The 13539-nt window shown below is 43.2% G+C and overlaps 1 protein-coding gene across 6 annotated transcripts in view; it reads right to left on the bottom strand.

The window, feature by feature from the left end:
• The window catches only part of Dhx30 (DExH-box helicase 30), a 35135-nt gene extending 29790 nt beyond the window's left edge, over window positions 1–5345 (bottom strand). Inside the window, exons 1-4 of one of the 6 annotated variants that reach the window (XM_046436406.1) lie at window positions 5242–5345; window positions 3306–3486; window positions 2368–2444; window positions 1665–1719 (exon numbers count right to left, since the gene is read on the bottom strand). In XM_046436406.1, coding sequence (XP_046292362.1) covers window positions 1665–1692 — 28 coding nt within the window. In that variant the 5' untranslated portion in view covers window positions 1693–1719; window positions 2368–2444; window positions 3306–3486; window positions 5242–5345. Of the gene's footprint in view, window positions 1–1664; window positions 1720–2367; window positions 2449–3305; window positions 4338–4359; window positions 4956–5241 lie in introns of those variants that run through there. The other 5 variants (XM_058576734.1, XM_058576735.1, XM_058576733.1 and 2 more) reach the window with 5 other exon arrangements.
• Between the last annotated feature and the right edge of the window lie 8194 nt (window positions 5346–13539).

The following is a 13539-nucleotide window of genomic DNA, read 5'->3' as shown; positions in this document are numbered from 1 at the left end:
GACAATGAGGGGCAAGTTGTAATGGGAACTAGGCACCTAAATCCAGAGCTTGTACTCAGTAATGCTACACTGTCTCCCACAAAACTAAGCACTAAAGATGCCACTGCTGATGAAAACTATAAGTCAAACCAATCTCTGACATAGAAAGTCAAATCACAAACCTTGAAAAGGAATTTTGCCAAGTTCTCTCATCTAGTCTACCTCCCTATCATGCTGGAGAGTTAAAAAAATGTGAAAAAACGAGGACCACGATCTTATTGGGCTCTCCATCTCTTTATAAAACCAGTACTGTTCATTCAGAGACACTCTCATCATCAGAGAAGTTATCAGCACCCACCTTTTTCAAGTGGGTAGACAACAAAGCCCACTGGCTAGTGAGTAAACACAAAGCAATTAAATAATATTTAATTTTCAGCTCAAAAAATGTACTGTCCATCCTTATCTCAACTTTAAATTTTCCCTTCTTAGTTAGCACCCCTCCTCAACAAAAAAACAAAACCTAGGACAATAGAAACTAATTGTTTCAAGTGCTATGAAAACAGACAAAGTGACTGAAGACAAACAAGGCAGGAGGCTGCTCTGCCTTGATACATCCAGCTCTCCTTTTGGCCCCAATCAGTGAGTTACAAAGGGAATCACTTGTCCAGGGTTCCCAGGCCTCTAGGAACATACAGAGACACAATTGAGAGGATCTATTTAATCAGTAGTTACAGAAGTTCTGTTCTGGTTCTCATTTATTTGTAAAACACACTCAGGAACCTCAGAATGGGCTTCAATACAGGATATATGCCTTTTATTCTTTATTCCTTTAAAGGAAAAAAGCCATGTGCCTAAGACATAAAAGTTATTTAGGAACTGGCCCCCAAAGTTCTCACCAGTTACATCAGTTCTTGTAAGGAGATCTTGAACTCTGCCCTATGGCACTGCCATAGCTCAGTTCTACCATTGCTTAAGCAACGCCCTCACCTGCGAGAAACCACTAATTTCAAGACTTACCAGAGTTTCTATGACCACTAATATAACAATAACTTGATCTACTTCACCGGTGTTTACCAAGGCTTGCCATGTGCAAAATGCTATGACAGGTACTATGGATGATAAAAGAGCATAAGCCCTGGCTGCAGGGAGCTGCCAATCTAATGATACAAAGATTAATTTGGAATAGACTAAACACAAGACAACATGAATATGATGTTGAAGAAAGTTGGAGAAGGACTGCATTTAGTCAACAGTGTCAGTGAAGATTCATGGAGGAAATGGCGTAAAATATTAGCCTAACCAGGCGAGGTGGCACATGCCTGTAATTCCAGTGACTTGAGAGATTGAGGCAGAGGGATCACAAGTTCAAGGTCAGCCTCAGCAACTTAGCAAGGCCCTCAGCAATTTAGTACCCCTGGGTTCAATGCCCTGCATCAAAAATACATAAATAAAATTAAATTCTATCCTAGAAAAACAAGCCAGATTTCACCAAGCAGTTAAGTACGTGGGAGAGTGCATTTATGGGGACAATGGCAAATACACACAGATGCCAAGGCAAGGGGAGGCACACACAGATTATAAGACAACGGAAAGGAAGGCTAGGAAAGCACTTGGGACAGTCACCCCTGTTGGTTACAGCTGCCCATCACAGGGGCTTGGAGTCACAAGCACAGTGACATTCTTACCTTTTCTGAATGAGTCCAAGCTGAACATTTCTGGCCAGGAGGGAAAGCTGGAATCCTGAGAAGTAGGGTCAAAAGGCAACAATTAATATTCCTGGTCCAGGAGCCCACACAGACAACTTCTGCAGAAGATGAAAAATATGAAGCTCTTTACGAGTCCCACTGCTGCTCCCCAGTCTTATGGATGGGAAGGCCAGCTCCATTCTAGAGTAATGATGTGTCCTTACTTCTTTCTAACTGACAGCTTTTTTCTTTTTGCTGTCCAAAAACTCCCTGAGCCCTGTTAGAAAGAAAGGGATGCATTTCATAATGACAGATATATAGTTCCATCTCATTACAATACTTAAGAGATTTCCTTGGGACTTCCAAGAGGAAACTGAGTTCAACACAGATCCCCTGTCTCATAGGGCATCAGGAAATGGGACTGAGGATTGTCTGAAGGACAAACTGGTTTATTGAAGTTTCATAAAACCTAGCCAAGCCCCTAAGAATGAGATTTGATGGATGGTATCAAAGTGCAACTAACAGTGATTCAGAACAAAGTTTTCATAGAGGAATCTCTATGAAATACCAAATATTAAATTAAAGCATGATTACTGGCCAAAAACGTCAGTGCATTTTTCTTGTCAGTACATACAACAGATGAACAGACCTACAGATAACAGGAAAAAAAGTAACAATTCTGGCCAGATTTGGTGGCACACACCTGTAATCCCAGCTATTCTGGAGGCTGAGGCAGGAGGATCTTAAGTTCGAGGCCAGCCTGGGCAACTTCGTGAGACCCTGTCTCAAAATTAAAAATAAAAAGAGGTACGGATGTAGCTCTGTGGTAGAGAGCCCCTAGGATCAATCCCCAATACCATAAAACAAAATAAATGAACAGAAAAAAGAAAATTTAAATTAATTTGCTAGTAAATAGACTCTCTAGGTTTTGCTTTTAAAAAGTCTCTGATCTGCCACGCACAATGGCACACTCCTATAATCCCAGTAGCTGGGGAAGTTGAGGGAGGAGGATCGAAAGTTCAAAGCCAGCTTCAGCAACTTGGATAGGCACTAAGCAACTCAGTGAGACCCTGTCTCTAAATAAAATACAAAAAGGGCTGAGGATGTTGCTCAGTGGTTAAGTACCTCTGGGTTCAATCCCCAGTACAAATAAATAAATAAAGTCTTTGATCCTAGCCAGGCAGAGAGACATACCCCTGTAATCCCAGCAACTCTGGAAGCTAAAGCAAAAGGATCACAAACTCAAGGCCAGCCTCAGTAATTTAGCAAGACACTCAGCAATTTATAAAATCCCATCTCAAAATAAGAAATGGCTGGGGTGTAGCTCAGTGGTGAAGCACCCATGGGGTTCAATCCCTGGTGTACCAAAGGGGGGGGGGGACTTTAAACTTTGTATTCAGCATCTCTTAAGTAATTTAGAGATAAGTAAAATTCTATTGTCAAGATTTCTTACATAATGAAACACATCTTAACTTCAGGCAGACTTACAACAAAATGTTTCTGAGAGATTCCACAACAACTAATTAAGAATGACATTCCTTTGCCAAGACAGTCACAAATGCACCTAACACATGCCTCTTCCTTTTCAGTGTGGCTCAGCATGGATCCACCATTGCTCTGAGCTTGGCTAAATCAACTTACCTTATAAAAGCAATAATGGGCTCAGATTTTGTAGGCTTTTGAAATGGAGCTGAATTCTCTCCTTGCTACTCCTCATCCCGAGGCTGGGCCTCCTCCTGGGAAGTATGATGCTGGGTCACTAGAGTGACGGCCCCCACAGGGAAACAAAGGTGCTCCAATCATAGAAATTCATTTACTAACTCTAACAACAAGGACAAGTTTTGTTAGTGGCATGAAACACATACACCAAATACAATGGCCTCACTTCAGGACTTGCCATGACCCATTCTAGACCCACCAAATGTGAGCTGTCCTACACCAGCACCTGTAAGATACCAAGAAGGAGATGTCAAGGTAAAGAAGGGTTTGTAGGCCTGAGAAGCAGTTTCTCCAAGCCCAGAGTGAAACCTGCTTCAGTTTGCATTATAATCCCATAATGAATATAATATAAATCTAAGGTAAACAGGCTGATACACTCTCCTAGATTGGCAAAATAAAAAATCAATACTGAATACCATTTTTATGGTTTAAAAAGTACAACTACAGATTTTATCCCATTTAATCCACGCAACTACCTTGTGAGGGAGGAATTCTCTTTCTCAGATAAGGAAATTGAAACATAATTTATACAACTCATCCAAGATCTCATAGCAGCCTCAGAGTAGAATGGAAATCTGCATGTAAGTATTCTGACTCCAAAGCTTTCCATGCTGACATTACTTATTTTCAGGATATCAGGCTGCTGACTAAATGCACCACGTTCATTTCTTAAGACAACATTTTATACTAACATCTTCAAAGGTTGAAAGGGACAAGAAGGATCCAACAGCGGTGGACCACAACTATAAAAACTAAAACACTTGGAGAAAAACTATCTTTGGGAGGTAGAGGGACAACCTACATAAGGAGAAAATGCACCAAAGGATAAAATGCTCAAGAAAAGAGCACTACCATAAATCCTAAATTATCTATCCATCAGGAAAATAGTCCTCCCTCTCGGAAATGCAGAGACTCTTGAGATTAAAGTGTAAATTACAAGATGTTGTAAAGATCCACAATGATAGCAGGGTCGTACCTTCTAAGAAACTTCAAGAGAAACCATCAGATAATGTCTCATTCCACTCTGGTCCATGAGTTGCAACCAAAAACAGGGTTCAGAGCCTGCAGCTGGCCTGCAGAAGTCTACCAACTACAGTGTATGGCAAGCCCTTAAGGACTGGGGTTGTAAAGTGGGATAGCCTCTGCCTTGCAAAATCGCAATTAAGTGACCAATGTTGCTACAAGAGGAGTAGCTAGCAAGCATGCTGACGCCATACTCCTGGCTTGGGGTTTTGAGGACCCTTGTGATTCCAGTTCACTGCAAACAAAGGACCCAACATGCATTAGGTCTTCCCCTGCAAAATGGGGCAAGTCACCACCAGCAAACAAAGAACACATCACCCCTTGGCCTCCTCCAGTGACAAGGTCGGTGCAAAAGGGGGCAAACCAGGGGGGCCAGAATGCACCAGGCCCATCTCAAGAACAGCGGCGCTGGCCGCACGGGGGAGGAGGGGCAAACAAAGGTCTCAGGGCACTAGAGAGACTTCCTCCAGGCCCTGCCTTGAGGAAACTGAGCATCCCCTGAGGAGAAGGCGTCGTAGCGCCAATGAAGCTGCCTCTCCCGCGGCCTCCGCTGAGCCCCTGGTAGCGAGGCCCGCCCCGGCAGACCGGTCTGGCCCCCGCCCCCGCCCGGCTCCATGGCAACGGTAGGCCGAGGCCTGGCTGCCCCCAGCACGGCCCGGCCGGCTTCGCGGGCAGGCCCAGGATGCCCGGCCTGCTCCTCAGGCCCGCTGGCTGCTCCGCCCCACTCTCCGCCAGGCCGGCGGCCGGACCCGGGCTCCGTCTCGTGCCGACCACCCCGGGCCGCGGCAGGCTCCGCCGGGGGGCACGAAAGGGGAGAATAAAAAGCCCAATTCACCTGTTGTTACAGATGTGAAACAAGCCTCGGTGCACGGCGCATGAGCCGCGGCCCCCCTCCGCAGCCGGACTACAACTCCCACCAGCCGCGGCGCGGCCTTTCCGGGTCCTGCGGCGGAAGTCCCGCCGGCCGCCCCGGCGCCACCGCCCCGCCTCCGTGCGCGACCCCGCGCCTTGTGGGCGCGAGGTGGTCTCCGCCCGGCTCGCATGGTCGTCTTGGTTTCGTGGCGCTGGCGGTCAACCCGCGGCCGGACCTCGATTGGGCCCAAAAGGGCGCGGAACCGCGGGCGGGACTTCCGGTGCTCCGGCGGCTCAGGGTCTCCCCGGGTCTTCGTGCTGCTGCTGCTCCAGCCGCGTGAGAGACCGTTGTATACCTTGTCCCCTTCGCGCCCGCAGCGAGTGTAAAGGACCTGCCGCCTGAGCCCGCACGGTGTCCTGCTGCAGCTCTGGCCACCGCCTTCACTCGCAGCTCGATATTGCGCTCCCATTCCTCATCCCCCTGGTCTAAAGCCTTTTTAGGGAGGTGAGCGGTTTTGCCTCTCAAAGTGATGAATTGTACAAAGCTAGGGAAAGGACTAGGTGGCGCGTGCTGCTCACGGGGAACCGGTCTAAGAATCCCGCAGCCTTCTGGAGGCAGAAGACCAGTCGGATCTCGCGCCGCAAGCCCGCAGGTGAAGCGCTGGTGCGTGCTCCATGCGGCCAAGCTTCCAAAGCAGAGAGCACAGTGCAGCTCTGAGGCTGAACCAGGAGTTCACAGCTTGGAAGACAATTTTTAAAAAATTATTTTTAGGGACCTTTATTTATTTGTGGTGCTGAGAATCGAACCCAGCGCCTCACACATGCCAGGCAAGTGCGCTACCACTAAGCCACAACCCCAGCCCATGGAAGACAATATTTTTAAGATGTGGCCTTTCGATACATATTGAGAATCAGTACCATATGCCGTCATTTTGTGTCCACCCAATCAAATTACACATGCATTTCTTATCCTGGCGCGATGGCCTGCCCCTGTAATCCATGCTACTCAAGAGGCTGAGGCAGAAGAATCTGAAGTTTCAGGCCAGGTTGGGCAAAGTAGCAAGAACCGGTCGCAAAGATAAAAAAATATATATATTTATTTATTATTTTCTTTCTCCGTGGGACATAAGGCTGAGTATTTTTTTTGGCATTTTTAAAAAATTTTTTTATTATGAGTATTATTTATTCAAATAGTTATTACCCATTTTTGCCGAGCACTGTGGCACACACCTGTAATCCCAGCTGTCAGGGAGGCTGAGACAGGAGGATCACAATTTCAAAGCTCTAAGCAATTTAGTGAGACCCTCTCTCACTAAAAAATAAAAAGGGCCGGGGATGTGGCTCAGTGGTAAAGCGCTGTGGGTTTAATCCCTGGTACAAACAAAAATAAAAGTTATTACCCCTTTTCAACATGGCATGATTCTTTTTTGTGTAGGATAGAGATTTCCTTGAGCAAATATTTGAGCATGCTGTTTGTCAAGTTACTAAGCAGGTGAGGGCACACAGACCTGCCCTCAGGGAACTTACTTAGCATTTAATATAGAAAATGACAACATTGTGTGAAGGAAAAGGAAAGAAATGTTGGAAAGCAGGCATAAAGTGCTACAGTGGTTTAGGGTAAATGACAAAATGAACCCTGTGAACCCAGCGTTTCAGGAGGCTGAGGCAGGAGAATCCCAAGTTCAAAGCTAGCCTCAGAAAAAGCAAGGTGCTAAGCAACTCAGTGAGACCCTGTCTCTAAATAAAATACAAAATAGACCTGGGGATGTGGCTCAGTGGTCGAGTTCTATCCCTGGTACCAAAAAAAAAAAAAGAAGAAGAAGCTGTGAGCAAGGATATCCAGGTGGAATAAGGAATATATTTTTAGGATATACACAATAATTCAGTGTGTCCAGAAGGTTAGGTAAGTGTGAAGGCTTTAGAGAAGCTAGAACAGAAAAAACAGAGTTGGGAATGAGATCCTAATAGATTTTTACTTTGAGTGCTGGGGATCAGTCCAAGGCCTCAAGCATACACTTTACTGCTGAGCTTCACCCCCAGCTATTTTCTTTTTTTAACCAGGAATTGAACCCCTGGGGAAAGAAACACTGAGCCCAAGCCCCAGCCCTTTCTGTTTTTTATCATGATTTGGAGTCTTGCTAAATTGCTTAGGGCCTCCATAAATTGAGGCTAGCTTTGAACTTACAATCCTCCTGTCTCAGCCTCCCAAGTTGCCACAATTATGGGAATGTGCCACCAGTGTAAGGCTTTTTTAAGAGACAAGTTCTCTTTCTTTCAGCAGGAGAGGGTTGAATCAAGCCATTGAAAGCATGAGCTGGATGAGTTGGTGATCCCTGGGGATGGAGCAGCCACACTGGTGAGCAGAGGAAACTGTCAGGGAGGAGCTGGGGCCAGAGGTTGGTAGCTCCGTGCTTCTGGCTATTGAATCTGGGACACTCCTCAGCTGTATAAAGTGATCCTTCTTTTGAGCTGAGCTTCCTTAAGTTTCTACTCCCCACCCTCCATCAGGTGACCTGGAGACAGTGACCCATGGGGGCTCCGTGTTTGACCAGATGCAGAGCACCCCCCCACCCTCCACCCCTGTGGGCCGCCTGTCTTCTGGCTAGATATTTAGGGGCCTTCCAGTTTCTGTTATAAACAATGCCATGGTGAATATCTCTGGCACTCGAAGCTTTTTTCCCCCCTCTCTATTTATGCTTCAAGAGGTCTTCTCAGAGGTGGGGTGAGTGGATATAGGTCTCTTTAGGCAATAAATGCATCTCGCTTAATGACTTGTCCAAAAAAAGAGAGAGAGAGAGAGACAGAGACAAGTTCTGTGTTTCCCAGGCTGGCCTTGAACTTACCATCTTACCATCCTCCTGTTCTACCTCCCAAATAGCTGGGATTATAGATGTGTGCCACCACACCTGGATCTTCCCTTATAGTGCCCCATGCTTAACCTTATGTAATCATAATTGGCTCCCTCAAGTCCCAGTCTCCAAATGCAGTCAGTCATACTGGGGGCTAGGGTTCAATGAATAGTTTTGGAGGACACTACTCAGCCCATAACAATTTCAATTAAATGAAGATTGCTGCAACAATTAAAAATAATGAGTCTGATCTAGTGTACAGACATAGAAAAATATCTAATAAATGAAAGACAAGTTCTATGCCTGGTCTGCTTATAATCGCAATTGTGTTTTTTTAAACAAGATCATATGTTTATAAGTATGTTTATGTAAGCATAGAACATACTGAAAGAGCCAAACTTGAAATCACAGCTACTCAGGACACTGAGGTGGGAGAAGAGCAAGTTTGAGGCCAATCTGACCAATTAAGCAAGACCCTGTCTCAATTTTTAAAAAAGGGCTTGAGATGTAGCTCAGTAGCAGAGCACTTGCCTAGCATGCACAGATCCTAGGTCCAATTCCCATTACCTAAAAGAAAAACCCTGAAAGAATATGATATTAGAACTGTTGCTTGCTGCCTATAGTAGTGCACACCTGTAATTCCAGAAACTTGGCAGGCTGAGATAGGATAATAAATTCAAGGTCAATCTCAGCAATTTAGACCCTGATTATAAAAGGAACCATTAACAAATCTGTGCTAGCCATACACACATTTTTAATACATTAAACTCAGATATACTGTGTATGAGTGTGTGTGTGTGTGTGTGTGTGTGTGTGTGTGAAAACTGGGCTGGGTTTGTAGCTCAGTGGTAGAGTGCTTGCCTAGCATGTGTGAGGTACTGGGTTTGATCCTCAGCACCACATAAAATAAAAAAGGTACTATGTTCATGTATAACTAAAAATACATTTTAAAAAAAAAGAAAACTCATTTTGGTTTTGGTTTTGTGCTACTAGGTCCTTGTGCATGCTAGACAAGCACTCTACCACTGAGCCACCTCCTCAACTTGGGTTATGATCTTTTTTTTTTTTTTTTTTTTGGTACCAGGGATTGAACTCAGGGCGCTTAACCACTGAGCCACATCCCAGCCCTTTTTTGTATTTAATTTACAGATGGGGGGCTGGGGATGCGGCTCAAGCGGTACCCTGCTCGCCTGGCATTCGTGCAGCCAGGGTTCAATCCTCAGCACCACATAAAAACAAAGATGTTGTGTCTGCCGAAAACTAAAAAATAAAATATTAAAAATTTTTTTTAAAAAAATTAATTTACAGATAGGGTCTCACTGAGTTTCTGAGGCTGGCTTTGAACTTTCAATCCTCTGCCACAGTCTCCCCAGCCAAGGAGTAATAATCACAAGGCCTGGCACAGTGGCGCACTTCTGTAACCCCAGTGGCTCAGCAGGCTGAAGCAGGAGGATCATAAGTTCAAAACCAGCCTCAGCAATTTAGCAAGACCCTAAGCAACTTAGTAAGACCCTGTCTCTATATAAAATATAAAAAAGGGCTGGGGATGTGGCTTTGTGGTTGACTGCTCCTGGGTTCAATCTCCGGTACCAAAAAAAAAAAATGTTATAATCATGCTGGGTTATAGATTCAGAAACAGGCAGAGGCAGTTTGGAGTTTTATAACCTAAATATAATGTAATTGAGAAGGTAGGGAGAAGTAGCCCAAGTAATGTGAACAACTGCAGTCAGTATTGCTACTTGGAATTAGGAATTTAGGGCACAGAAATTTAAGTGGGACTCCCTAATTTAACAAAGATTGAAAAAAAAAAAAACCTGCAACCGACCCATGCATGAAAATACAGATTATATGAAGTAGTATACTTTGTGACATGGCCTTAGAGTCCAAGCTATCCTCTTAACTTGGGGCCTAGATCCCTGACTCACAAATTTCATGGTGGGAGCAGAGTATCAGGTGACTAATGTAAGATTTGTTTCTGGCTGGGGTTCATGTCAGATTGAGTAGAGGTTACCAAAAAAATCATGAGGGAAGGGCCTGGATTATAAATAGCTCAGTGGTAGAGCTCTTGACTAGAGTGCATAAGGCCCTGAGTTCTATCCTCAAACCCCTACACAAATCATTGGGGAGGGAAAATTAAATGTATAGAGAAAAATTTCCTACTCATGAGAAGCTTGCAGGCTAAATTTCCAAAACCAGAAACCCTGACCAGCTAGGTGTGGTGCCACTGCCTATTATAATCCCAGCAACTGAGGAGACTGAGGTAGGAGGATCATAATTTCTATATCCAGTACTGCAAATAGTAATAATAATAATAATAATAAGGGCTGGGGATGTGGCTCAAGCGGTAGCGTGCTTGCCTGGCATGCATGCGGCCCGGGTTCGATCCTCAGCACCACATACAAACAAAGATGTTGTGTCCACCGAAAACTAAAAAAAAAAATATATATACATATTAAAAAAATTCTCTCTCTCTCTCTCTTTTCTCTCTCTCTCTTTAAAATAATAATAATAATAATAATAATAATAATAAAAATCAAAGCTTGTGTTTAACTTCAGAAATGAATAGGCCAAGTTGTTTTATATCCCTGCATATCTGTTAACGTGTCTCATTTCTACTGGTTCTCACACCAACTGTTTTTTCTCCTCATGTGCTTGGTTTTCTTTGTATCCTAGGCAATATATTTGAGAAAATATTCTTAGAAATAACTTTAGAGGGGCTGGGGATGTGGCTCAAGCGGTAGCGCACTCGCCTGGCATGCGTGCGGCCCGGGTTCGATCCTCAGCACCACATACAAACAAAGATGTTGTGTCCGCCGAAAACTAAAAAATAAATATTAAAATTCTCTCTCTCTCTCTCTCTCTCTAAAAAAAAAAAAAAAAGAAAAAGAAATAACTTTAGAAAAATGTTATCGTTTGCCAGAGAAGAGTTTTGTTTGTACTCTACAACAGCTTGGGGCACTCTTAACCTGGAAACATCTTTTTTTTTTTATTAAATATAATCTATAGCATTTTAAAAATATATTTTTAGTTGTTTATTTTTTATTTATTTATATGTGGGGCTGAGAATTGAGCCCAATGCCTCACACATGCTAGGCAAGTACTCCACCACTGAGCCAATCCCAGCCCCTTAACCTGGGAACATCTTAATCCTAAATTCAGAGAGCTTGCATTTTCTGGGCAGCTCAGGTTTGCAACATGCAAAGGTACTATAGTATTTTTGAACTACCTATTTCTTCTTTCTCTCTATATCCTGGTATCATAACTCCCCAAATCCTTAACTTTGAAATGATAGTGTCTTTTTATGCAAATGAATTAACTGATGGCTGGATGTCTCTAAGTAACTTCAGATTTGTGACACCAGAAAGAACAAGGCAAGATTAGAGACTTGGGGTTTTTCAGCCCTACCCTCCAAACTCTGGGAAGAGGAAAAGCTAAAGGTTGATAACCAATGGCCAATGATTTGATCAATCATGTTTATGTAATGAAACCTCTGTAAAAATCCGAAAGGATAGCCTTCATAGAGCTTCCAGAGTAACCTGCAGAGGTTCTTGGAGGGTACAGAAACTCTTCATCCTTTTGTTCATAGCTTGCCCTGTCTTTTCATTTGTATCCTTTATAATATTCTTCATAATAAACCAGTAAGCATGCTTTCTTGAGTTCTGTAAACTGCTAAAGCGAATTAATCAAATTAGAGGAAGAAACTATAAGAACCCCAACTTATGGCTGGTTAGTCAGAAACACATGTAAAAGAACTTAAGGCTTTTGACTGGCATATAAAGCAGAATAATGGTAATCCTGGGGACTGAGTCTTCAACTTGTGGGATCTGATGCTATCTGCAGGCAGATAGTGATAGAATTGAATTAGGGGACACATAGCTGGTGTCCATTGCATAATTGATTGTTGGTGGGAAGAAATACACATACTGAGATCACAGAAGTAATCTGTGTTGTGAATAAACAATTTGAATTTACTTTCTCTATACCAACAGACCTACATATCATGCTTTTTGGTTTATGAACAGTCATGCATTCTGATTCAATAGTACAAAAACGACTTGAGAAATAGAATATTAGATCTTTTTATGACTTAGGAAAATGGAATTTTTTCTTTTGTTTACTTTATTTGGGGGAATTGACTTTGATTTAAAATATTTCAATTTTGGGGGCTGGGGATGTGGATCAAGCGGTAGCGCGCTCACCTGGCATGCGTGCGACCCAGGTTCGATCCTCAGCACCCATACAAAAAACAAAGATGTTGTGTCCGCCGAAATCTAAAAAATAAATATTAAAATTCTATCTCTCTCTCTCTTTAAAAAAAAAAAAGAAAACTTTGGAAAAAAAATAAAATATTTCAATTTTGACCAGGACATTTTTAAAAATATTTAATTTGTTCTAATCAGTTATACATGACAGTATAATGTTTTTTGACACATACATAAATGGAGCATAACTTCTCATTCATCTGGCTTTACATGATGTAGAATTACACAGGTCTTATAATCATATGTGCACACAGGGTAATAACCTCTGATTCTTTCTACTATCATTCCTCCCCCCATACCCTCCCTTCCCTTCACTCCCCACCTTCTAGTTCAAAATACCAATATCCTCCCCACCCCCTATTTATTGCGAATTAGCATCTGCATGTCAGAGAAAACATTCGGCCTTTGTTTTTTTGAGGATTGGCTTATTTTACTTAATGTAGTATTCCCCAGTTTCATCCATTTACCAACAAATGCTATAATTTCATGAAGGATGAGTAACATTTCATTGTGTATATATACCACAATTTCTTTGTCCATTCATCTGTTGAAGGACATCTAGGTTGGTTTCAAAGTTCAGCTGTGTCACTGTAGTATGCTGGTTTTAAGTCCTTTTGACCGGATCATTTTTTAATAAACTTTTTTTCTTTTTGCAGTAGTGGGGATTGAACTCCTGGGTGCTCTACCACTGAGTTACATTCCCAGTCCTTTGTAGTTTTTCAGACAAGTTCTCACTAAATTGCTGAGGTTGGCCTCAAACTTGGAATCCTTCTTCAGCCTCTATGTTGCTGAAATTACAAGCATATATCCCCATGCTTTGCTTGTTTTTATTTTTGAGACAGGGTGTCACCAAGTTGCCCAGGCTGACTTCAAACTTGTAATTCTCTTGCCTTAGCCAAATGTGTTCCTGTGTTACTAGGCTGTACACAGCTTGCCATGTGTATTTTTTAGTGGGGTGGGGGGAGGGTGGTTACTGGGGATTGAACTCGGGCACTCAACCCACTGAGCCACATCCCCAGCCCTATTTTGTATTTCATTTAGAGACAGGGTCTCACTGAGTTGTTTAGTGCCTCACTTTTGCTGAGGCTGGCTTTGAACTTGAGATCCTCCTGCCTTAGCCTCCCCAAGCCGCTGGGATTACAGGTGTGTGCCACTGCACCTGGCTTGCCA

Source organism: Marmota monax, unplaced genomic scaffold (assembly GCF_021218885.2).
Source record: "Marmota monax isolate L192 unplaced genomic scaffold, Marmota_monax_Labrador192_F-V1.1 WCK01_AAM20220418_F8-fsc00021, whole genome shotgun sequence".
Lineage (NCBI taxonomy): Eukaryota > Metazoa > Chordata > Mammalia > Rodentia > Sciuridae > Marmota > Marmota monax.
This window is presented reverse-complemented; position numbering and strand designations above follow the sequence as displayed.